The 25,004-nt window shown below is 34.6% G+C and overlaps 1 protein-coding gene across 1 annotated transcript in view; it reads right to left on the reverse strand.

Moving 5' to 3' along the window:
• Positions 1-401: 401 nt before the first annotated feature.
• Positions 402-25,004, reverse strand: part of LOC148950968 (uncharacterized) — a 232,888-nt gene continuing 208,285 nt past the window's right edge. The window contains exons 7-9 of the mRNA XM_089090078.1: positions 22,059-22,222; positions 11,396-11,591; positions 402-909 (exon numbers count right to left, since the gene is read on the reverse strand). Coding sequence (XP_088946204.1) covers positions 494-909; positions 11,396-11,591; positions 22,059-22,222 — 776 coding nt within the window. The 3' untranslated portion in view covers positions 402-493. The remainder of the gene's footprint in view (positions 910-11,395; positions 11,592-22,058; positions 22,223-25,004) is intronic.

Raw genomic sequence — 25,004 nt, forward strand, 5'->3', positions numbered from 1 at the left:
ATTTGCACCTTGAAATATTTAATGAAAAGCTTTAAATTTTAATTACAACACTAATGAATGATAAATGAAGCTTTGTGTATGAAGAATGTTTAACTCTATTTCTGAGTATGATCTTCTTTTTAATTTTTTTTCGTTTCTAAAGTCTTAATTGACGGTTGAACAATGTGTAAATTCATGTTTGTTTTCTGTTTTTTTTTTTTTTGTTTCCCTTACTGTTAAAATTTTACATCGTTTTCATTTTTGTGAATAAAAAATAAGTAGATAAATACAAATTAAATTTAAGCACCCCGAAATAAATTCCTACTTACTGCCAGGAAAAAAAAATAGTAGCATCAAAATATTTTTTTTTCGATGCCACTGCTTAGAAATCGGAACAGGGCACACATCATTTGAAAAAGAAATCATAAACAAAATATTTATTAACATATAAAATTAGAACATCACTTTAAAATATCGTTAATATATATACACATAGAAAAATATCATATACAAATTAACATGGTCCATTTTCAAGGCTGATATTCCCTATTAAGATGTTTATCAATATATTGCTTCTGAGTATTGGAATCTTGCCTCTTAGTAAAATTGGTCCCGATTGTTTCAAAGAAAGATTTGTTCTACTTTTGAGTCCCGAAATCGTTACTTTTGCCTCTAACCATTCTTTTTCATTTGTTGACATTGCTGCAATTGGGATTTCAATTTGCTTCCCTTGGGATGGGTTCAATCTGATGACAAGGTTCTCTGAGGTCAAGTTGAATCTTGTTATTTCCTTTGAGATGCGGACATAACGAATAAATTCTATTCTAAGGCAGTAGCGGCCCGTTAGAGAGTTCGAGTCAGGCTCCAAAGGAGATTCAAGGATTAATTCTGTTGACTTTCTTGTTGGCACAGAAGATGAAACAAAATTATCTAAAATAAAACATTTTATATTAATTGATAAATACTAGCTTTACGTCATCTGAAATCAAAAGAAAGAGAGCACGAAACAGGTTTTGAGAATTTTTGGAAATCACACAATGAACCTCATACTTTATATGAAAATTAATGAAGCTTAGCATCTAGATTTGAAGAATTAACAAACTTCCTCTAGCATTGCCAGTCAAAATTGCCAATTCAAAGACAAATAATAATCCATCCTAACAAGAACTCATCATGTGTAAATTGTTTTTACTAATAAGGTTTTGCCTGGGGCAAATTAGGTATCTTCCGAAAGAAATATGAAATAATCAAAACTACCTTACAGCAAAATAAACCTGAATATTTGTCAATCCGAGGTAGGGATCGTTATTAAAAACAAGATATGATCAATTTTATGCTTTAAATTAAACTGCATTAAATTTAATTAATTTTAAACTAAAACAAGATAAGACATTTTTCGTAGCATGTAATAGCACTCTAAAGACAGAACTTCAAAATGTTTAAAGAGATTGAACTTATAGTATTTCTTTGGTTCCCTCTTCTGAAGGAACCTACAAACATCTACTGCATAACAGTTCAACACAGCATAAAAATTTGAATCGATTTTTGTTCTTCATTTAGTTTTACATGCAGGAACAGCAAAGGAGCAGCAGTTTCTCCCTAACAGCTGTTAAATGCTGTTCCGACCAGTAACGTTCCGCACTATTTTTATCCACTAAAATCATTCGTAGCAAGTTTGCTACCGAGCGTGTGGTTATCAAGATATACAAAATTGTAAGATTTTATTTTATTTACCACAGTTTATAGAATTATCCAGTAAGTTTATCGCAGATCATTTCTGGTCTTCATTCTCGGTGCGAACAAAAAGCTCCTCCCACTTATTTCTGCATTAGCGGGTTAATCTGTTTCCGTCAATCAATGAGAAATGGTTACAAAGTGCATTATTCGTAATAGCGGGTTTCCACTTGTTTCGTGTCCAAGAGAAATCTGACTTGTCTACCCGTGAAAAGATCTAATGCCGCTTATGTTTATATCTGCAAAAACGTTCTCTGGAGCACTCTCACCTTGGTCCGGGTTTTTATAATGGGTGAGATAGGGAATGATCATACTGCTAATTCTATAAACTGTGCTTCAAACGAATCTGAAAAAGTAATATCTTTGTATTAATCTTTACTTGGTTGTGAAAAGAGCATCTCAAATGAACATTCAATTGAGTAAGACATGGTAAAGTTGATATTAGAGCGTAGTTCAGACAGAGGACGGTTATATTTTTGTTGACTGCAGGCATTCTCAGCCTTGCAAGACAACTTGTGGAATTGTTTTGCCACTGCTTTCTTTACTTGTATTTGAATTTATTGTGTTACTTTATTAGATAAGCGATTAGAGCCGTCTTTGCCGAGTGGTTAGCACGCTAGAATTAAAATCCTTTGTCAGTGAGGACAGGGGTTTGAGTCCTCTTGTTGCTGGTTATTTAGTTTGAACCCAGGTTCAGTGGCGTGACTCTGTAAGGTCACCCAGAGTTAACCCAGCTCTAAATGGGTACCTCAAGAAATCTAGGGAAAACAAAAAGGAAGGATCTATGAAAGCACGGGATGACCGGGCCCCTATCTCCAGTTGCACTTCCAGGCTGAAGGGCCCTGAAATGGAGATCAGCACCGCAAGTAGGGACTGTAAGATCCAATGCTGTAAACAGAAAATATGCAATGAAACTTATTCGCAATAGGGCATAATGAGTGCCACCCAATGTGTTGGAGTTGCAGTGAGTATTTAACAAGTGAAAGCATGAAGCCGGCAGAGTTTAGCAGATATCTTGACACAAATGACCTTTTTTATGTTTACAAACCATTTAAGTATTTTTAAAGATTAATTTAAAAAACTTTTTCCACAAAATAATTTTTTAAAATAGAAGTAAAGAACTCAATTAAACAAAAAAATGAGCAAAATCCAATACTCTACCAAGCGTTTAACTACCCCAAATAAGTATCGACAAATAACTGAAACCCAAAACTTACAGAAATTACAATAATTAACCGAGTCATACTCAAAACGAGAAAAAATTAACATAAGTTGGGCGCAAAACCCCTGTGCCTTCCCAAGGCCAGAACAAAATTTACACTTTACTGAAAAAAAATACAAATGAAAGTGCATTGTCGGTTTAATATACATATACTGATATTTAGTAATCAAAATGTAAACATTATTTGATTTATTAAAGTTATGAAAGTAAAAACATTTATATTTTTTTCAGTAAAGTGCAAATTTTGTTCTGGCCTTGGGAAGGCATAGGGGTTTTGAGCCCAACTTATTTTAATTTTTGCTCGGTTTGAGTTTGAATCGGTTGTTTATAGTGATATCTCTTCGTTTTTGGTTTCATTCATTTATCGATGCTGATTTGTGGTAGTTTCACGCTTGGTAGATTATTTGACTTTATTTTTGCTCATTTTTTGTTTAATGGAGTTCTTTACTTTTCTTTGAAAAACTTATTTTGTGGAAAATTTTTTTTTTAAATTAATTTCTGTTCGTTTTATATTGACATAGTCTTTTCAGGGGAAACAAAATAATACTTTAAATCTATTCGTTTTTTAAGACTTAATAGTTTGGCCTGCTATTTGTGTGCTGGAGAAAAATTTTCATCAATTTTTAATAACATACACCTTTTTAAAAATCTGGACAAAAATAGTACTGTTTAATTTAGTTTCATACCTCTTCTAGTTGACCTGAAATGGAAAACTTGATACCATTCGCAAAAAAAATCTGTTTACTTTCTTTGACAGCTTGGATACACTTACCCTATTTTGATTTGGTTAAAATTTAAGAGCAGAAATGGGAGAGTTGGCATGGAGAATGGGCGTGGGAGGGTGGGAGTGGAAGGGGGATTAGTTGCCCTCAAATTACTATTAAAAAGGGCATCAGCCCTTTCTATTTTCAATCGAATGAGCCCTTTTCGAAGTTCCCACCACAACTCCTTCGGTACGAAGTGCCCTGGTCTAAACAACAACAACAACAACAAATAATACATTATACCCACTTCGATTTTTACTATAAAAATGTCAAGCCTTCCAATCACTTTCGACTATTAAACAGGGCACTAGGCCTTTCGATTTCCAATCGAATGAGCCCTCTTTGAAACGGAAACGCTTTCTATAAACACATTATATGCCCCATGGGCATAATTTACAACCCTTACCCTAAGGTCTGTTAGGGTGGTTGTCATCCCCTAAGACCGAATTTCCAGAACTTTCAACTACTTTAAACAGCATGGCTGTCTCAAAATTTTGATTCGATATGTTTGGGGAAATGGTGGGCGTGAGAGTTAGTCGCCTTCCAATCACTTTCGGATATTAAAAAGGGCACTAGCCACTCCAATTTCCGATTGAATGAGCCCTTTTCGAAGTTTCTACGACAACTACTTCGATACGAAGTGCCCTGGTCTGAAGGGAAAAATTAATAAATAATACATTGTGCCAACATCGTTCTTATATTCTCCCAGGGCATAACTAGAAAACCCTTGCCCTGAGGGGTGTGGGGGAGTGTCCTCCTCTTTACTTATTCCCCGTTTCTTGGCTCGTTCTCTAGTGTCCCCGTTCTTTACTTAGGCAGCGCAATCGTGCTGCGTATGATTTATACAACAACTTTCTATATAAACCTTATATGCCCCCAGGGCATAATTTACAACTCTTGCACTGAGGGCTCCGAGGGGGTTATTATCCTAAAATACCTAATTTCCAGAACGTTCAACTACGTTGAACAAAATGGATATCTAAAAATTTTGATTGGATGTTTTGGAAAATGGCGGGCTTGAGAGGGGCGTTAGTCGCTATCCAATCACTTTCAACTATTAAAAAAACACTAGACCTTTCAATTTCCAATTGAATGAGCCCTTTTGAAGTGTCTACGACAACGCTTTCAATAAAAAATTTATATGCCCTAGGGCATAACTTACAACCCTTGCCCTGAGGGCTGTGGGGGGAGGGGTTGTCATCCTTAAAGACCTAATTTCCAAAACTTTCAACGACGTTGAATAAAATGGCTATCTAAAAATTTTGATTGCATGTGTTTTGGAAAATGGTGGGTGTGAGAGGGGGTTTAGTTGCCCTCAAATCACTTTCGACTATTAAAAAGAGTACTATCCCTTTGAATTTCCAATCGAATGAGCCCTTTTCAAGTTTCTGCGACAAAAATTTCAATAAAAAACATTATATGCCCCCAGGGCATAACTTATAATCCTTGTCCTGAGGGTTGTGGGGAGTATCCTCCTCAAAAATGTGTTTTCTATCTGGAAATCAACTACGCTGAACAAAATGGATATCTCAAAGTTTTTATTGGATGTTTTTGAGGGAATGATGGGTGTGGGGCTAGTTGCCCTCCAATCACTTTTAACTATTAAAAAGGGCACTAGCCCTTTGAATTTCCAATCTAATGAACTTTTTTTGAAGTTTCTACGACAACGCCTTCTATAAAAACCGTATATGCCCCCAGGGCATAACCTAAAACCTTTGCCCTGAGGGTTTTGGGGGAGTGTCCTCCTCAAAAACACATTTTTTATCTGGAAATCAACTACGCTGAACAAAATGGCTATCTCAAAATTTTTATTGGATGTTTTTGAGGGACTGATGGGTGTGGGGCTAGTTGCCCTCCAACCACTTTTGACTATTAACAATGGCAATAGCCCTATGAATTTCAAAACTAATGAGCCAGTGTAGAAGTTTATACTACAGCGCTTTCGTTATAAACCGTATATGCCTCCAGGGCATAACTTAAAACCTTTGCCCTGAGGGTTTTGGGGGAGTGTACTCCTCAAAAAAATATTTTCTATCTGAAAATCAACTACGCTGAACAAAATGTATATATCAAAATGTTTATGGGATGTGTTTGGTGGAATGTAGGGTTTGGGGGAGGGGAGGGGCTAGTTGCCCGTCAATCACGCTCGACTATTAAAAAGGGCACCAGCCCTTTGAATTTCTAATTGGATGTGCCTGTTATGAAGTTCCTATGACAACGCCTTCTTTAAAAACCTTATATGTCCCCGGTGTAAAAAATAAGTGTCTTACCTAAAAGGCAGTGGGGAAGTGTTTCCGAAAAAAACATGATGTATATCCGGGAATCAACTACGTTTAACAAAATGTCCATCACAAAGTGTTGAATGGATATGTTTGGGGAAGTTATTGGCGTGGGGGGGGGGCTAGTTGCCCTCCAATCACTTTCGAGTATTAAAAAGGGCACTGGTCACTGCAATTTCCAATCGAATGAGCCCTTTTCGAAGTTTCTACTACAACTTCGACACGAAGTGTCCGGGTATGGAGAAAAACCAAAAAAAAAAAACACATTGTGCCCACATCGTTCTTTACAGTCTATGATTTTTACAGTCTACAATTAACAAATCAAATATTTCTACCAATTTAAACATCTATGAGGATGCTTCAAGTCATTTTACCTAGTTACAAAGGCTAAAAAACTTCATATTATTAAGGATTGGTTCTACCAATATCAATTAAAAATTTAAATATAAAACATTAAAGCGGCAAGACAGATTTTTGGAATCAGCACAGAACATTCCGAAGAATTGATTAAAAAATTGCTTGAAGATAAATCAAAGTTTGCAAATCAAATGGCTGCAGAAACAGACATCCCAGGTGATGTGCAATTATTAGCACAAGTGAAAAATTGCTACAGAAACGATTTTTATCAAAACTTACTCATTTGCTAACTGTTAGAAGGACCCGAACCGAGTATTAACCGAATGCAGCAGAAGAAGCATTTTCTCTAAAAATCTATGTGTTTCGAAAGAAATGGAAATAAATTTGAACCAAGCAATTTTCTTGAATGACTGCAAAAGCAGACATGCTTTTGGGTTGGTCGCAATTCTAGAAGGGTTTGAACAAAATAAAAATATTGGATAATGTTAACCGAATTTAATGTCTGAAACATTAAATTTGCTAGGCGAGTTGAGCAATGGCTAGGCGAGAGCATAAGCAGTTTCAAGCTTCAGAAACTAGGAAAGCAAGGTCTACCAAGTGATCTGAGTCCCAATTTTTTTTCGAAATGATTTTATGAATATAGGTTTAGATACGTTGTTTGAAGAAATATTCAAATATTGTTGTAATACAAATGACATACCATAAATAACTTTGTTTATGCAAGTGCTTTGTGATAAGGAGATGATAAGTATTATAATTGATATTATTACTCGTTATTAAGTAAATATAATAATTCGTTATGATAATAACAATGACGCATACTGGCTATAAGAAGACGTTTTGTATGATTAAGTGTACTGAAATAATTATAATTCACTATTATGAAAATAGTACAATACGAATAACGTATACAGACTTTCATAAGACGATTCTATAATTGAATACACTGACATAAGTTACTTGTTAATAAAGTTTTACGAAGTTATTTACATGAGATGGTAACAACTATAGGCTACTCTGTCCAATATTTCTAAGCAATTATACGGTTCCACCAGGCTTCTTTAAGAGCTTTCACTTGAGTTTAAGAGCTCTTTAAATTGATAAAATCAAAATATTTGTTAAGTGTCGTGCAGTCATTACAGATCTCGAGTAAATTTTTAATTTCTTCACAGTCGAAAATCTTCTTTCCGCCGCAGCTCTAGTTACAGGGATGGTGGACCGAACTTGTGCAATCTTTAAAAAATTGGGATACAAAAATCTTTGTTCAAACAAATTGAAGTAGAATCCCTTCATATTTCCTTGAAATTAGCAAAGAAATTCTTTTACTAGTTCTACTTCCAACTTTAAATTGGTCTGGTCTATAAACATATTGTAGTGATCTGCTAAACTGCTTATAGCAGTTTACCCTACAAACATATAGCAGCACCTACAAACATACAGCATCACCTACAAACATACAGCAGCACCTACAAACACACAGCAGCACATATAAACATACACCAGCACCTACAAACATACAGCAGCACCTACAACATAATCTCTTTGCTCGTTGGGTTCAATGCTTTAAATTCGTTTCATTCATTTATTCATTTTTATTACCAATAAATTCTATGGAAACGAAAAAAAAACAATTCGCTGATACTGGTGTGATACTGATCAGTAATTGATTCCCCCTCCTTATCAGTTTGTCAATCTGCCCTGACCGGAGAAGTGACAAAATCGAAAATTCGTCTGAGAAGAAGCAAAGACGGTGCAGGTAGAAGAATACTTGAAACACTGAGGGAAACTTTACAGAAACACAACTATGGTGCTTATATTTCCTCGAATATTTCAGAATCTTGCAGATCCTCATGACCCAACTTGCTTGTGTGGCGTCTATTGAACAGAGTTTTTCTGCTGTGAGAAGATTGAAAACTTGGCTAAGAAGTAAAATGACAGAAGAAAGACCTTGTGGACTTGCCCTTCTTCATGTTCACCGTGATATTATCACAAGTGTGGAAAGTGTTATTCATGGACCGGACCGTTTTTCGAAAAGGACGCAAGTCCATTCTTTAAGAAAATGAGCTAAGCTTATGATTCGAAAGAGCTCTTTCAGCTCTTTCGAACCGTATGGATAACCCATTTTTGGAAAAAATGGGCTTATGTCCTGTTTGGAAACGCCACGGGGATTCGCTAATAGTGGAAATAGGAGACAAAAACTTGTTGTATCATTTCAATAGTGTTTCTATAAACGTAGTTTTGCGGATAGTTTTACAGAATCAACAGCTACACAATGAACAGAAACAGGAAATACAACTTTCAATATCCTCAAGGTATGTTAGGCTTAATTAAGAATGGGAATTTTTCATAACAAGCCCCAGCCCCTCCTAAATCCTGAATCAGCTACTGAGCCAAATTGCTTGGAATGCATTAGGTTTTACAGTAGTTTTGTAGCAGTAATGACGCCAGCGGTTCACAGTAATGTTAATTCAGTATCAAACAGTTCGTGGTTGCGACCTGGCTCAATAGTGACCGAAACTCTAAAAGACAGAATTTTGATACGAATGGATACATCAAACGAATTGGATTGTCACTCTAATTTAAAATATATAAGATACATCAAGTTTAGTTTTACACCTCAAAGTCTACGCCCCTGAAAAAATTTCCCTTATTTTCGAAAAAAGGCGGAAACAACCCCTAAAAGTCATAGAACTTTAATGAAAAACACACCATTAGATTCAGCGTATCAGAGAACCCTGCTATAGAGGTTTCAAGCTCTTATCTGCAAAAATTTGGAATTTTGTATATTTTGCCAGAAGTAAGATCACTGATGCGTGTTTATTTTTATTTTTTTATTTATTTATTTTTTTTCCCAGGGGTGATCGTATCGATTCAGTAGTCCTAGAATACTGTGATAGGGCTCATTTGAACGGAAATTAAAAGTTCTAGTGCTATTTTTAAGTGACCAAAAAAATTGGAGGGCAACTTCGCCCCCTCCAACGCTCATTTTTTCCCCGAAGTCACCCAATCAAAATTTTGAGATAGCCATTTTGTACAACATAGTCTAAAATCTAATTAATATGTCTTTGAGGATAACTTAATCCCCCACTGTTCCCGGGGGAAGGGCTGCAAGTTATAAACTTTGCCCATTGTTTAAATATATTATTGGTTATTGGGATGTGTACCGGCGTTTTCAGGAGAATTTTTTTCTAGGGGGGGGTCGGGGTCAGAGTAGGGGTTATGGGGGAGGATCTTTCAATGGAGTATATTTCCTTGGGGGAAGGAACATTTCTATGAAGGGGGCGCCAGATTTCCCAGCATTATTTAAAAAACGATCAGAAATTAAATAAAAAACAAGTTTTTTTCAACTGAAAGTAAGAAGCAACATTAAAACTTAAAACGAACCGAAATTATTACATATATGAGTGGGTTCGCCCCCTAGCCAATATCTCGCTCTTTACGGTAAAGTTTTTTTTAGTACTTTCAAAAGAGCTATCTCTTCTAATTAGTGTGATTCAGGGGTTTGTGATTCGAACAAAATTCGAACTTTAGCATAAAGATCAAGGTATTGACCAGGGAGCAAACTCCCTAATACACGCAATAAAAACATAAGAATATAGAAATTTGTTACGTAAGTTAATTCGTAAGTTACGTCAGAACAAAATTTCAAGAAAGCCAATTAGCCAAAAAAAGGAAAATTAATATGCAAATTTCGTTTTAATTATTCTTTTACGATGATCCAAAATCAAAGCTTCATTAATTCAAAAACGTTCAGAAATTAACTAAAAAAAAACTAGTTTTTTTAACTGGAAGTAAAGAGCGACATTAAAACTTAAAACGAACAGAAATTATTCGGTATATGAAAGGGGCTGTCCCCTCCTCAACGCCTCGAACTTTACGCTAAAGTTTGACTTTGTCCCATAACTTTATTGTGTAAAACAATAAAAAACTTTAGCGTAAAGAGCGAGGCGATGAGGAGGGGACAGCCCCTTTCATATACCGAGTAATTTCTGTTCGTTTTAAGTTTTAATGTCACTCCTTACTTTCAGCCAAAAAACTTGTTTTTTTTTTTTGTTAATATATTGCAGGCATAACTTTCACTTATTAGATTATTCATCGAGAGCTACTGGCGACGTAGAAAGGGCATGAAAAGTTCAACACAGTGCCAAAATATTTGGTAAAACTATTGAATTACGTCAAAAATTGTGCTGGTAATATTTTCAGATTTTCACTTTTACGTTTTTACTATTTTCCGATTTTTGTAAAGAAGTAACTGCAGATTTCAACTTTAGGGTATTTCCCACAGATATTTTATGGGTTTGAATAGGGCAAGTTTTGAGAAGGCTACTCATAAAAGAGGAAGCTATTTCGTTTTTATCTGACAACGAATCTGATTTGGTAGAATACTTCACAAAGCCAAAACTATATTCTAATCTTTGTCATTTGCTAGCTTACCGTCGCACGTTGCTGCGATCTGAAAAGAAAAGGAAATTCGACGGACATAGAAATTAAAATGATTACGATGAAACACAGAAAATTAAGGTACTGGCAACGGGAAGTGTTGCACTAACCTTTTTGTTGGTCTTGCCAAAAAAGTGTTTGGGTGAAATTCACTTATTTTATTTCTTCAACATTTGTTAAATCCTGTTCTGTCCGAAGCTGGTGTACTCCTCCTGAAAACTCCCCTGCAGAAAGTCCCCCCTTCCGTGGCAAAACCCCCTTGAAAATTCCCACCTTAGAATTCCTCCTGGAAAAATGTCTTCATTTGTAAAATAACGATCGTATTTTCGAATATAAAAGTACTTGAAAATTAGGTTAGGATTATTAAACTACCCATCATAAAATGTTGGACAATCAATATCCTGAAAACGTGAACAATGTAAACTTGTTTAGTTAAGCTTTAGGTCCAAGCAGGGTCGGTTACAGAACTAATATTTGAGGGGGGGGGCACCATGAAGCTTGAGCTCCTCATGGCACTTTTTACCTTACAACCCCTGTTTTTAGTGCGACATCTGATCTTCTGGAGGGGTATACACTCCAAATCACCCCCTGGAACCAATCCTGTTTAGTGCTATTCTTACCTTCATTGTGCCACTTTTCTCCCTGATAGTTGAAATTACAAAGTTTATCAATTCCTAGTAGACTGCATGGCAAAATAACAGATCCAAATTCCTCTTTGTTATCTGAAGCAGTTCTCAAACTTGGCAAAGATCGGCTTGATAAGTCAATTATATTCGGTCGTCGGAAGGGTGAAGAGAAAATGAAGGCTTTGTGCACCTGAAATAGAGAAAACTGTAAACTGGAATCCAAGAACTAAATTATTAGGCTAAATGAAATCGTCCATACAACTTGTTTTTCATACAGGTATTTTTATCATGCCCTTAAACAGGCACACGCACAGCAAGACGTTTGAAATCCAAAATTTTCAATTCTGGATAGTTTCCTGAATAAAGAAATAACTTTCGGAGGATAGATTTTTTTTTACTTTTTTTTTTGTGCAAATGACATCTTCTTTGGAATATTTAGAACTAATGGCCTAAAATGACTTTCTTTGCATTTTGGAAACTCTTTAGTTCTGGGCCAAGATCTGTAAGAACTTACATTTCTGTGAAAACTGTTTCCCCACAATGTTTGGGAAATTCTTTCTAAGAGAGTATCTAAGCGTTGCGGGACCTAACTGAAACATATCATACCCAGGACAAAAGTGAACAAGTTCTTGAAAAAGTTTTTGGCAATATTATGTTTTTCTTAACCAAAATTATCCTAGTAGAAATTGCTTTCCTTTCCTCAAATATGGGCTTCTCTGAAATACATTCCTTTGTTTGTTTCTGACTTCATGTACATTCAATTTCTATGAAAATACTATCAAAAAATAGCTTTGCTCAGTGGATAAACTATTTTGAACCATTAATTCTCGATAATCATTATTTTCGAATTTTTGAAAGACTTCAGCTACAAAAAAGCAAAACAATAAAAACTAGTTATCCAGTCTCCAATATGAGTGAAGACGATTAGATGAAACATTATAAGCCTCTAAACGTACACAAATAGGCTTAAAATCCCTGTTCGCAGAGACTTGTTATTATCGTGCTTTAAAAGTTGCATCGACAGCTACTACCTAGTAAAGAGTGAACAACGGTCTATCATAACCAGTGCAATAGCACTTCCCAAGTAAGGAATGGTGTTGGCACAATGTGTTATTTATTTTTCCATACCAGGGCACTTCGAATCGAAAGAGTTGTCGTAGAAACTTTAAAAAGGGCTCGTCCGATTGAAAATTGGAATGGCTAGCGCCCTTTTTAATAGCCGAAAGTGATTGGAAGGCAACTAACACCCCTTCCATGCCCACCATTTCTAAAAAAAAACACCCAATCAAAATTTTGAGATAGCCATTTTGTTCAGCGTAATTGACTTCCATACAGAAATTGTGTTTTTGAGGAGGACACTCCCCAACAGCCATCAGGGCAAGGGTTGTAAGTAATGCCCTGAGGGCATTTAAGATTTTTATAGAAAGCGTTGTCGTAGGAAACTTCAAAAAAGGATCAGTCGATTGGAAATTCAAAGGGCTAGTGCCCTTTTTAATAGTCGAAAGTTATTGGAAGGCAACTAACCCCCTCTCAAGCCCACCTTTTCCCCAAACACATCCAGTCAAAATTTTGAGAGAGCCATTTTGTTCACGTAGTTGAAATTTCTGGAAACTAGGTTTCTGAGGATGACAACCTCCCCACAGCCCTCGGGGCAAGGGTTGTAAGTTATGCCTTGGGGGATGTAAGGTTTTTTTTTTACAGAAAGTGTTCTCGTAAAAACTTGAAAAAGGGCTCATTCGATTGGAAATTCAAAGGGCTAGTGCTTTTTCTAATAGTTGAAGATAATTGGAAGGCAACTTACACCCCTCTTATGCCCGACATTCCCCAAAAATTTTAGGGTGGTTTCGTATCGATTTATTTTTTTTTCCATATCAGGGCACTTCGTATCGAAGGAGTTGTCGTAGAAGCTTCGAAAAGGGCTCATTCAATTGGAAATTGAAACGGCTAGTACCATTTTTAATAGTCGAAAGTGATTGGAAGGCCACTAACACCCCTTCCACGCCCACCATTTCCCCAAAAACATCAAATCAAAATTTTGAGATAGCCACTTGTTTAGCGCAGTTGATTTCCAGATAGGAATAATGTTTTTGAGGAGGACACTCCCCCCACAGCCGTGTTGTAAGTTCTGCCCTGGGGGCATCTAAGGTTTTTATAGAGATCTTTGTCATAGAAACTTCAAAAAGGGCTCACTCAATTAGAAATTCAAAGGGCTAGTGCCCTTTTTAATGGTCGAAAGTGATTGGAGAGCAACTAACCCCCCTCCCACGCCCACCTTTTCCCCAAAAACATCCAATCAAAGTTTTGAGATAGCCATTTTGTTCAAACCAGTTGAAATTGCTGGAAATTAGGTCTTTGAGGATGAACCCCCCCCCCCCAGCCCTCAGGGCAAGGGTTGTAAGTTATGTCCTCGGGGCATATAAATTTTTTATAGAAAGCATTGTCGCATAAACTTCAAAAAGGGCTCATTTGATTGGAAATTGAAATGGCTAATGCCTTTTTTAACAGTCGAGAGTGATTGGAAGGCAACTAACACCCTTCCACGCCCACCATTTATCTAGACACATCCAATCAAACGTTTTAGTTAGCCATTTTGTTAAAGGTAGTTGAAAGGTCCGGAAATTATATCTTTGAGGATGAGACTCCCCCCGCAGCCGTCAGGGTAAAACGAAATTTGCATATTAATTTCACTTTATTTGGCTAAATGGCTTTCTCGAAAGTTGTTAATTTTATTTGACATTTTTATTAGTAATAAATATACGTAACTTACGAATTAACTTACGCAACGAACTTCTATATTTATATATTTTTATTACGTATATTAGGGGGATTTTCCCCCCTAGTCAATACCTCACTGTTTGCTATAAAGTTCAATTGTTTTTCAAATATTTAAGAATGACCCCTTAACCACAAAGGCCGATAATTAGAATAAATATCTCTTATGAAAGTACTAAAAAAACTTTAGCGTAAAGAGTGAGGTATTGACTAGGGGGCGATCCCAATCACATACGTAATAGTTTCTGTTTGTTTTAAGTTTTGATGTTGAGAAGTTATCAGTTGAAACGTTTTTCAGTTGAAAACTTTTTTTTTATTTAATTTCTTATCGTTTTTTTAAATAATGCTGGGAAATCTGGTGCCCCCTTCATAGCAATGTTCCTTCCTGTGTCCCGTCCCTTTCCATATACGGAATAATTTCTGTTCGTTTTAAGTTTCAATATCGCACCTTACTTTCAGTGAAGCATTGTCAGCTATGCAACACTTGCAACACTTTAATTATTTATGTACGGATAGCCAAAATCAAAACCAATATTATTTAAAAAACGATCAGAAATTAAATAAAAAAAAAAGTTTTTTCACTGAAAGTAAGGAGCGATATTAAGACTTAAAACGAATAGAAATTATTCCGTATATGCAAGGGGCTGTCCCCTCTTCAACGCCTCGCTCTTTACGCTAAAGTTTTTTTTATTGTTTTATAAAACATAAAGTTGTGAGACAGAGTAAAACTTCATAGCAAAGTCCCTTCCCCCATGAAAACGTCCTCCATGGAACGATTTGCCACGTAACCCCCGATCAAACCCCCGCCCCACTACCAGAAAAAACTCCCCCCTAAAAATGTCTATATACTTCCCGATAACCAATACTATATGTAAACATGTAAACATTGGGCAAAGTCCATAACTTGCAGCCCTTCCCCCGGGAACTGTGGGGGATTAAGTCGTCCTCAAAGACATAGTTATTATATTTTTCGACCATGTTGATCAAAACGGCTATCTCAAAATTTTGATCGGGTGACTTTGAGAAAAAAATGAGCGTGGGAGGGGGCCTAGTTGACCTTAATTTTTTGGTCACTTATAAAGGGCACTAGAACTTTTAATTTCCGTTCGAGTGAGCCCTTCCACAATATTCTAGGACTACTGGGTCGATACGGTCACCCCTGGGGAAACAAAACAACAAATAAACACGCATCCGTGATCTTTCATCTGGCAAAAAATACAAAATTCCACATTTTTGCAGATAAGAGCTTGAAATCTCTACAGTAGGGTTCTCTGATAGTTGAAAAACTTGTTTTTTTTTGTTTTTTTTTAATACTAAGAATAGACATTCTTCCCAGGAAGTACAACTTTCTCTTTGAGGAAATGAACACGGGTTGTTCAAGTCAATGAGAAGCATTTTTAGCTATGCAACACTTGCAACACTTTAATTATTCATGTACGGTGAGCCAAAATCAAAACCCGCATTATTTAAAAAACGATCAGAAATTAAATAAAAAAAAGAAATTAGATAAAAAAAGACCCAAGACAATTGGGTCGATACGATCATCCCTGGGGAAAAAAAAAACAAAAAACAACAAATAAACACGCATCTGTGCTCTTTCTTCTGGCAAAACTACATATTTCCTCATTTTTGCAGATAGGAGCTTGAAATCTCTACAGTAGGGTTCTCTGATAGTTAAAAAAACTTTTTTTTTATATATTTAATACTAAGAATAGACGGTCTTCCCAAAAAGTACAACTTTCTCTTTGAGGAAGTGTGTCAACAAACAACACGGATTGTTCAAGTCAATGGGAAGTATTATGCAGCTATGCAACACTTGCAACATTTTAATTATTCATGTACGGTGAGCCCAAATCAAAACCTGCATTATTTAAAAAACGATCAGAAATTAAATAAAAAAAAAGTTTACGCTGAATACTCTGATACGCTGAACCTGATGGTGTGATTTTTTTTTAAGGTTCTATGACTTCTAGGGGATGTTTCCCTCTTTTTTCAAAAATAAGGAAAGTATTTGCAGGCGTGTAACCTTTGATGGGTAAGACTAAACTTATTTATTTGAAATCAGCATAAAAATCTGATTCTTTTGATGTGTCTATTGGTATCAAAATTCCGTTTTTAGAATTTCGGTTACTATTGAGCCGGGTCGCTCCTTACTTACAGTTGGTTACCACAAACTGTTTGATAAGCAAGTCCGTTTCTTTGGTTAAATTCTTCCTCAAAAATTTCTTCTTGACAATATTTTATTATTACTATCATCTATTTTTTGTGCGCATTATCTTACAGCATGCCATAGCGCGCTGCTGACTTCTGAGTAGCTGTGACGTGGATAAGCATTCTTAGAGTCCTTAGTCTGCTTCTCTGTACGAGCCACACAAATTTCCACTCCATAGTCAAAAGTAGTTTTGAAGTCAACAAAGCCTGTAAGCGCCTTCAGTCAAAACTTCTGCATCTGTTTCATCACTTGCCTTAGAGTAGACATTTGTTTGTTTGTAAAGCGGCTGAACATAAATCCTACTTGTTCGACCTTTCAGTTCCTTCATGCCTGGAACAGTTTTCACAAACGTTTCTTCTTGAGGGAATTTCATTATTACTACTATTATTTTTTTTCGTCATTATTCCGCAGAATACATTTTAGCGCTGCTAACTTACATATGAGCGTTATCTTTTTTGTTATAAAGAAAATATTTTTCCGCAATGAAAAGTAACTATGACCCCGCAGCAATTACATTTGACCTTCATTGAAATGAAGGGATATTAGAGTTTAATTTATGACTGTTCCCCCTAGATCTTTTCCCATCTTTACCTTAATATTCACGGAAATTTAGAATTTGTTTTATATAAAATGCATCTTTTGAGGAGTTTAAAAATCAAAAATTTCGTGTAATATCATACTGGAATCTGCAGACAAGGGGAACAAGTGAAGGAAGATCCCAATATTGTTCACACAAGACACCACTCTCCATTTTCTTTTTTTTGAAATTCCTGAAAATCCAGAAAACAGGATTCCTGAAAACAGGAATTGGAGCTTTTTTTCTTGGTATTTATATCAGTGATATAAAATGCATTAAGTTCAGATTAACCACTTTAGAACTACCCACATTCCAAAGGACCCATATGAAGTTAAATTCTCACAAATGGATCTCCCAATTTCCCCATCATTATATATATATTAACACTTTATTTATCATTGTTTAATTTATCATTTTACTTGACCAAAGATTAGTTCTATGCATACGACTTAAGAAATCACATTTTCTTTAATAAATGTGATGTTTCTTGCCATTATTTTCCATAAAATCTACAGTTCTTATCTGATCATTTTGCTAATGTTAATGATGGCCTGGAAAGACTTACCTAAGCTTAAATTAAAATAAATTTTGTTATGTTCACATTTTAATTTCAAAACTTGATGAAAAGAAAAAAAAAACACTAGCGTAAAGTAAAATTAAAAAAGAGGTAAAAATGATAACTCTTTTTTGACAAAATATGTCAAAACATGGGATATCAAAAATTGAAATAAAGAATAACAAAATAATTAAAAAGAAAATAAAAAAAATATTCTGATTTTAATATTTACCTTATTAACATGCAGAAAATTCGTTTTTTTTCTGAAATTAAGCCTCATGAGATTGAAAAAGTTATTCTGAATTTCAAACGGAGTTTTTCTAAGGACGAATTTGGATTTTCGGCTCATACTGTAAAGCGAATAGCGTCAAGTATTTCACCCTTGTTGACACATATTTTTAATCTATCCCTTATGCATGGGATTTTACCTGAGCTTTTAAAAAAGCAAATGTTATAGCATTAAATAAAGCTGGGAGTTCAAATGACCCTTCAGATTATAGAGGCACTTCTCTACTTTCGGTTTTCAGCAAAATTCTGGAAAAATTTGCAAATAGTCAATTACAAAAATATATATTTGATAGTAAGATTTTATACACGTCTCAATATGGTTTTATAAAAGGAAAGTCAACTGAACTGGCAATTCATGAGCTTTTACTAATTATTAATGATTCACTAGACGATGGTCAACACGCGTTGGCGATTTTTCTTTGTGTCACCAAGGCGTTTGACACCGTAAATCATTCGTTGCTTCTTTTTAAACTCAAGTCTTATGGGTTTTCAACACAAGCTGTTAAATTTTTTGTATCTTACCTTTCCGGGAGACCACTAGATGGTGTTGATAAATCTCGTGATCTCCGTTCTAAAACTTTTCCGATTAATTACGGAGTGCCTCAGGGCTCTGTCCTTGGGCCTATTCTATTTCTTTTTTTTATAAAGGATTTTCCAGAAGTTTTGCCTCTTTGTAAAATTATAATGTTTGCTGATGATGTAGTAATTTTTGCTTCTCACCAGGACCTATCAGTTCTTTTCCAGAACCTCGAAAGTACGTTAATAACTGTATCTGATTGGTATTCAAGGAATTTACTAGCTCTTAATGAAAAAAATGCCAATATATGTTATTTTTGCGAACTGGATCAGTAGTGTCAGATACCTTCTCTCTTTTCTTGAATGGTCTTGAATTAAAACGGGTAGATCAGTTCAAATATCTTGGGATTATTTTAGATGAAACTTTGTCGTTTCAGAATTATGTAAAAACACTGTCGTTAAAATCTTCCCGAAATATTGGCATGCTAACTCGTCTTCGTCATTTCTTTCCTAAAGCTATTCTAAAATCTATCTATTATTCTTTCGTCCACTCATATTTTCTATATTGAATTTTAGTTTGGGTATCTACCTTTCCGTCTGTTTCCAAATCTCTCCAAATACTTCAGAATAAAGCAATGAGGATTCTTTTAATGTTGATTACAGATCTTCAGTTAGACACCTATATGGGACTTCAGGAATTTTCTCTTTGGACGAACTTCATTTAATTTCTATCTCTAGTATTTGTCACGTTTATCAAAATAGTAATTTACCTGTAAATTTCTCCAGCATTTTTCAAACTAATTCTCAATTTCATAATTATCCTACTACGCATCGTTCAGATTTTTCGTGCGAAATTTGCCCGACATCGAGAGTGGGATTCAGCAACCGTCACACTGGCCCAAAAATCTGGAACTCAATTCCAGCATCAGTTCGAGAATGTAGCAACAAGTGACATTTTCTAAGACTGATGAAGAAATATCTTATGACATGCTAAGCATTTTGTTCATTAAAGTTTTCTTTTTCGTTGTTGTAAAATTTAGTCAGAAAATGGCTGTGTATTTTTGTTGGCAATATTTTCAGCGCTAAAGTATGCCACCAGGCATGTGCGCTATTTTGTGACATTTATTTATGTATGTGTTATAAATAAAAATATTCTACCTTAAGACTTTATTGTGTAATGCTAGATGGCACTTTTCTGAGAGATTACTTCAGCTTGTATCATACAAAAAAAAGTAGGTAAGTTAGAGTTTCTGGCAAGGTGTCATTTTCCTGATTAGTGCCAGAAGTGTTACTATTTTCTTCTCGGACATAAATATTTGTTGGTTTTCCATAAGCAGTAAGAAACTGTGTAAGGCTGTATACGTAAGTTGTTACTTTTATATTGCTAGGCAATGTCAAAAGGGTTTTATGGGATTGTTTTTTACTTGGAAACTAATTTGAACTCATACACCTCCCCAATTCAAATCATGCCTTGTTTTACTAAAAATTTTAGATCTCTTTTAAGAGAGTGCTGCTTCAACTTGCTATTACTTAGTCAAACTTCATAGCCGCTATGATTTACAAAAATGACAAAAAAAACAACAACCTTGAATAAAGACTAATCCACAAAAACAACAGAGTGATAGCACCACCTATAAAATGTCAACTGGGATGCTGAGGAAACCTGGTTTGACATAAGCAAAATATTCTTACAATTATTCTTTCTTTTTCCTTGCCTCCTGTCGATAGACCTTTACTTTGTCGAGTTATAGATAGACTCATCTTTTTAATCGCGTCTAATTATCCTTCCATTTCTCCATTCGCCAAAAAACTCTCTCTTTGGTGTATCATTACCACGACGTACTCCCTCATATACCTAACATCTGAGAGTCAATTATTCTTCAATTTAGCCATTATCGTTACTTCTGTTTTACTTTAATCCCAAATCCCTCTAAATCATCGACTCCTTAGAATTACGCATAGAGGGTATACTTGAAACCCACATTATCCCCACGCATTAAGAACTACCGCACAACCTAAAGCTAGGTGGCCGCAGAAAGTAAATTCACTGACGCTAGGCGAATTCATCGTCGTCAGGCGAATATTTTCAGCTTCGCACGTCCAAAATTCACAGTTCGCACCTTTCAACTCCGAGTCGAATTTTATTCGCACGATAGATATTCGCAAGACGAAATACAATAAACTTCTAAAAACAAGAAAATGGGCAAGGAAAAACTTTTTTGATCGTTTCAGCTCATCTCTTCGGCGTCTTAAAGACAAAAGCAGTAACAATCCACAAATATTGCGTTTCTATCTCTTAGAATTCATATTTGAAATTTCACGTTCTATGAGGTATACCACGCGAATTCGCTGTCTTGATGAGAACTCATGAATTAGTCTGTGAAAAAAAAATTCGATTTCTGTTGTCACCTTGTTTAAGTCTCCACAATATTCTCTTTTTTCAATTTAGCATAAAATTACTTCCTACAGAAACAAGCAACGTAATACTACTACTAAAAACTCACAGTAGCACCAAGCCGTCCAATGTCAACACAGCTACGCATACTTCTCCTTCTTCACCCCAATCAATTTCCCATTTCCCCAATCAATACTGGAAGAGAAATTCGCTCTTCCAAGAATTTACCATCCCCTTAAATTTTTCTTACAAAATTCTCCCACCCCATTCGAGGGTGACCTGCTTTTCGTTTGGATCTAGACGGTCGCCCCACAAGGACAATTTTGGGTAATCTGCAATCCTTCATCCGATGAATGCGTCTTAGCCATCTCAACCTTTTTCTCATTACTGTTCTAGAAAGAGGGATTGACCCAAAATTTTAGTATTTTTTATTAGAATTAAGGAGTATCAACTCAAAAACTGAATCCTTAAAAATAAAAATATTTTCAAAAAACTCATATCGTTAGACAAAAATCCCTAAGTATATTTAAGACGATTTTAATTTTTTTGAAAATCATGTAATATAACTTTAAGTAGCAGAGGCAACGTAATGTAGCTAAGTATTTTAAGTTATATTAGATAATAATAACGATTATCCAATAGGGTAGTCGACTTTATTTCCTTGAAAAACAAATCTTTATAGCTAGCAGTCGAGCCTTTCAAATGAGGCATAATAAAGGCAGCAACATATACTCTAATATGAGAACAAGCGAACAAATACTTCACGCTCTTCTTTTCAACACAACATTTGGCCTCCTTAACTCCTCCCCCAATGACAATACTTGTCCTGGAAGTTCTATTCCGACTTTCCAGCTGGCTTCGTGCTTCAGGTATTCTGTGTTTCACAATTCTGTGCTTCACAATTTCGTCAAACACAATTATTTCAATAGCTCAATACTAGTAACTGACAGGAAGTTACTACGTAAGCAATTAATTTGTATTTTAGCTGAAATCAATACCTAGATTCTCATTTAATGAGCCGATTAAAAACCAATTCCAAACATGGTATATTTTCAAAGGCTTTAAAAGGAACAAATATTTCAAAAAATCAAAACAAAATCGATCGCTTTTATGATGTAAAACCTGAAAAAAACTTCTCTCTCTTAAAAATGCAACTCGTCACATCTATATTTACTATTAACAGAATTTTTGCTAGATGCCGCTAATGGTTAAGCCTTCCAAAAACAAAAACATTTGGTGTTTTCCAAAATTTATTATTGTTGATCACGATTATTTATTTGTTATTTTTTTATTCGTAATAGAAAAAAACAGAAGAAAGTATACAAACATAAACATACTCACTAGTGCTTTTGGTTTTGAAAGTTTGAATGGCACCTTGGGAAACTTCACTCGTGACAAAATTGGTGAATTAGTAGTAGTTAGTTCCGTCGGCAACAACGATGAATCAGAAGTTGAAAAATTTGAGGGGACAACAGCTATTGCACTTCTATTCGTCGTTTTAATCTCTGAAAAATCAAGAGAAAAAATCTGAAGTTTATTTGAATTTGCTTTAGTGTAACATAGTTTTCAATCAAAAGTGAAAACTACCCACATACACATAAGATGCTTCTGGATCTGATTTAGACGACATTCGGGGTTTAAGAAATAGGAAAAAGGCCCAACAGAATGCTATGCCATATGTTCAAAAAGTTTATTTTTTCTTACTTTTTCACTATTTTTATAGTGAAATGTCTTATATTTTTATATTTCTTTTATATTTTATATTATTTTTTTATATTTTTAGAAAAATTCTTATATTTCTTACTTGTCATTATTTCATAATGAAATTCTTTATATTTTTATATTTCTTTTGTATTTTTTTATATTTTATATAATTTTTTTTTATATTTTTCGAAATATTTTTAAATTTCTTACTTTTCACCATTTTTGTATTAAAATTTTTTATATTTTGTATTTATTTTATGTTTTTTTTTCATATTTTATATTATTTTTTTTATTTTTAGAAATATTTTTATATATCTTACTTTTCACTATTTTTATAGTGAAATTTTTATATTTCTTTTACATTTTTTTTTATATTTTATATTATTTTATTTATTTTTTTAAACGTTTTATGTTTCTTACTTTTCACTATTTTTATAGTGTTTTTTTATATTTTTATATTTCTTTATATTTTTAGAAATATTTTTATATTTCTTATCTTTTTACTATTTTTTCTTACTTTTCACATTTAGGGAGGAAGAGTTTGAAACCTCCAAAAATCCACTGGCAAAACTGCTGACTCGTTTCATTGTTTTAACTTCTAAGAAATTAAAAAAGCTCATAAGTTTCTTTGAATTTGCTTCCCTGTAACATGGCTAACTGTCAAGATTGTCGCCCATATGTGCATAAACATTTTATGGATATTATCGAAACACTCAAGCTCTAACTAATTTTTTGTAGTGAAACAGCTAATTGAATGCTATGTCTCACGCTCAAAAACATTATTTTTTCTAACGGTTGTCATATTTAGAGAGGAAGTGTTTAAAACCTCCAAGTTCACTCAGTCAAGCTTTTGACTATTGGTGGCGTAAGCATATATAGCAAAGCTAAATCTTTTAGGTCATCCTTTTTTTGTGATTAGAGAGAATCGTATATGCTTTTGGCAACCATGTACAATTAAATTCAAAGTTTGTATTCTCTTCCGTGACATCTCTTCAAACACCTGCATCTTTCATTACCAAATATTTACTGAATGTATGCACCGAATAGGCATAACCGTGGTTCACTGTTATTAGAAAACTACCTTATTAGCAAATATGAGCTATATTTGGCACGAACTAAAATATATGAAACTTCTATACTTCTATACTTATCAATAACAATGTATATACCTTCAGTACCTATCTTAATTAGTAGGTTTGGCAACTGGCTAGTAGCTATTATACTAGAAGCCCCCGATATAGTCTTCTCTCGATTAAATAATTTGAGATTAGAAATGAAATATTGAACCTGTTGTCTGTATTTTTAAAAAGTCCACTGCATGACATCTAAGGAGATGTTGCCAGAAATGTATGTACAAGAGACTAATTTTAAACGTCCATTCATGTGAAAACTACGCTCCAACTAAAGTTTAGAGAGAGAGAGAGAGAGAGAGAGAGAGAGTTCTATTAAAAAATATATAACAACTTACCTTTTAGAAACCAAAAAGGTAAGTTCATGAGCCAAAAGGGTTTTTGAAAGTCCAGTGTCCTGGCTAATATGAGATTTTGATGTTTTCTTAATTCGATTTTTGTTTTTAATCACACTTCACACGAGTTGAATTATCTTATTTTATTGAATTTTCATTAAAATATATTTTTTTATTTCTTTGATACAAGAAACAAACTCAAATTAGGACAATTAAGAAACAGCAGAAGCGGTAAGAACATCAAAGCCAATCCACAGTGAGATTTTACTAGCATTGATATTTAACTAGCTCTAATTTACACCAATCATTTTTTTTCAAAATTGTCTAATTAGCCAAGAAATTTTATGAAATATTCTGATTATCTTAAATTAGCACTAGCCATATCTAGGTATTAGCAAAGTATAACTTTGAATGAGCCTTTAGTGAGTTTTGTTAGCTAGTTACCAGGTTAACTGGTAGAATGACCAGACTCAGTTGAAGCTCGGGCTAAGGAGTATGGGTAGTATACAAGAATGAAAATTGGCACTATAGTCAACAGAGAAACCCTCAATACCATGTGGCGTTTGGTGACTCTTGGTATTTTTTTTTTACTTTAATAATAAGAATAATTAATTTAATTGTAGTGGGCAAAGTTATTGCAGTAACAAGTGTCTGATCTCAGTTCCTGACCGAGAAACGGTTAAAAATCTTGAAAAATGCGGAGTGTCATCAAATGCTGATGGAGATATGTTTTCCTGACGCTAGCACCAGTTTCCACTCTCAATAGTCACCTATACTCTTTGGCTCAGGCCAAAAAAGCACATTTTATTTAAAATGCATATAGCAAGACCGAAATTTTAAGAAAACACAAGTTGCTGATTTTAAAGAGGACATGACTGTGATACTGACAACAAAAAGGAAGGAATAAATAGAAGTCGAATCCTTAGTAATGGCTGAATATGCTCAAAATGTTTTTTTTTAAAGACAAATGAAGAACATGTCAAAAAACATGAATGGGTCCCGACTGAAAATCACTTATACAGACATGTTATTCCGACTTAATATCATCCACATTATAGCCTCATTACAAAATTTTCTGTAGCAAGCTGTCACTCTCTCTTGGATGATATACTTACCTG

This window comes from Artemia sp. Qi Xiang Cuo, chromosome 6 (assembly GCF_049724085.1).
Source record: "Artemia sp. Qi Xiang Cuo chromosome 6, ASM4972408v1, whole genome shotgun sequence".
Classification (NCBI taxonomy): Eukaryota; Metazoa; Arthropoda; class Branchiopoda; order Anostraca; family Artemiidae; genus Artemia; species Artemia sp. Qi Xiang Cuo.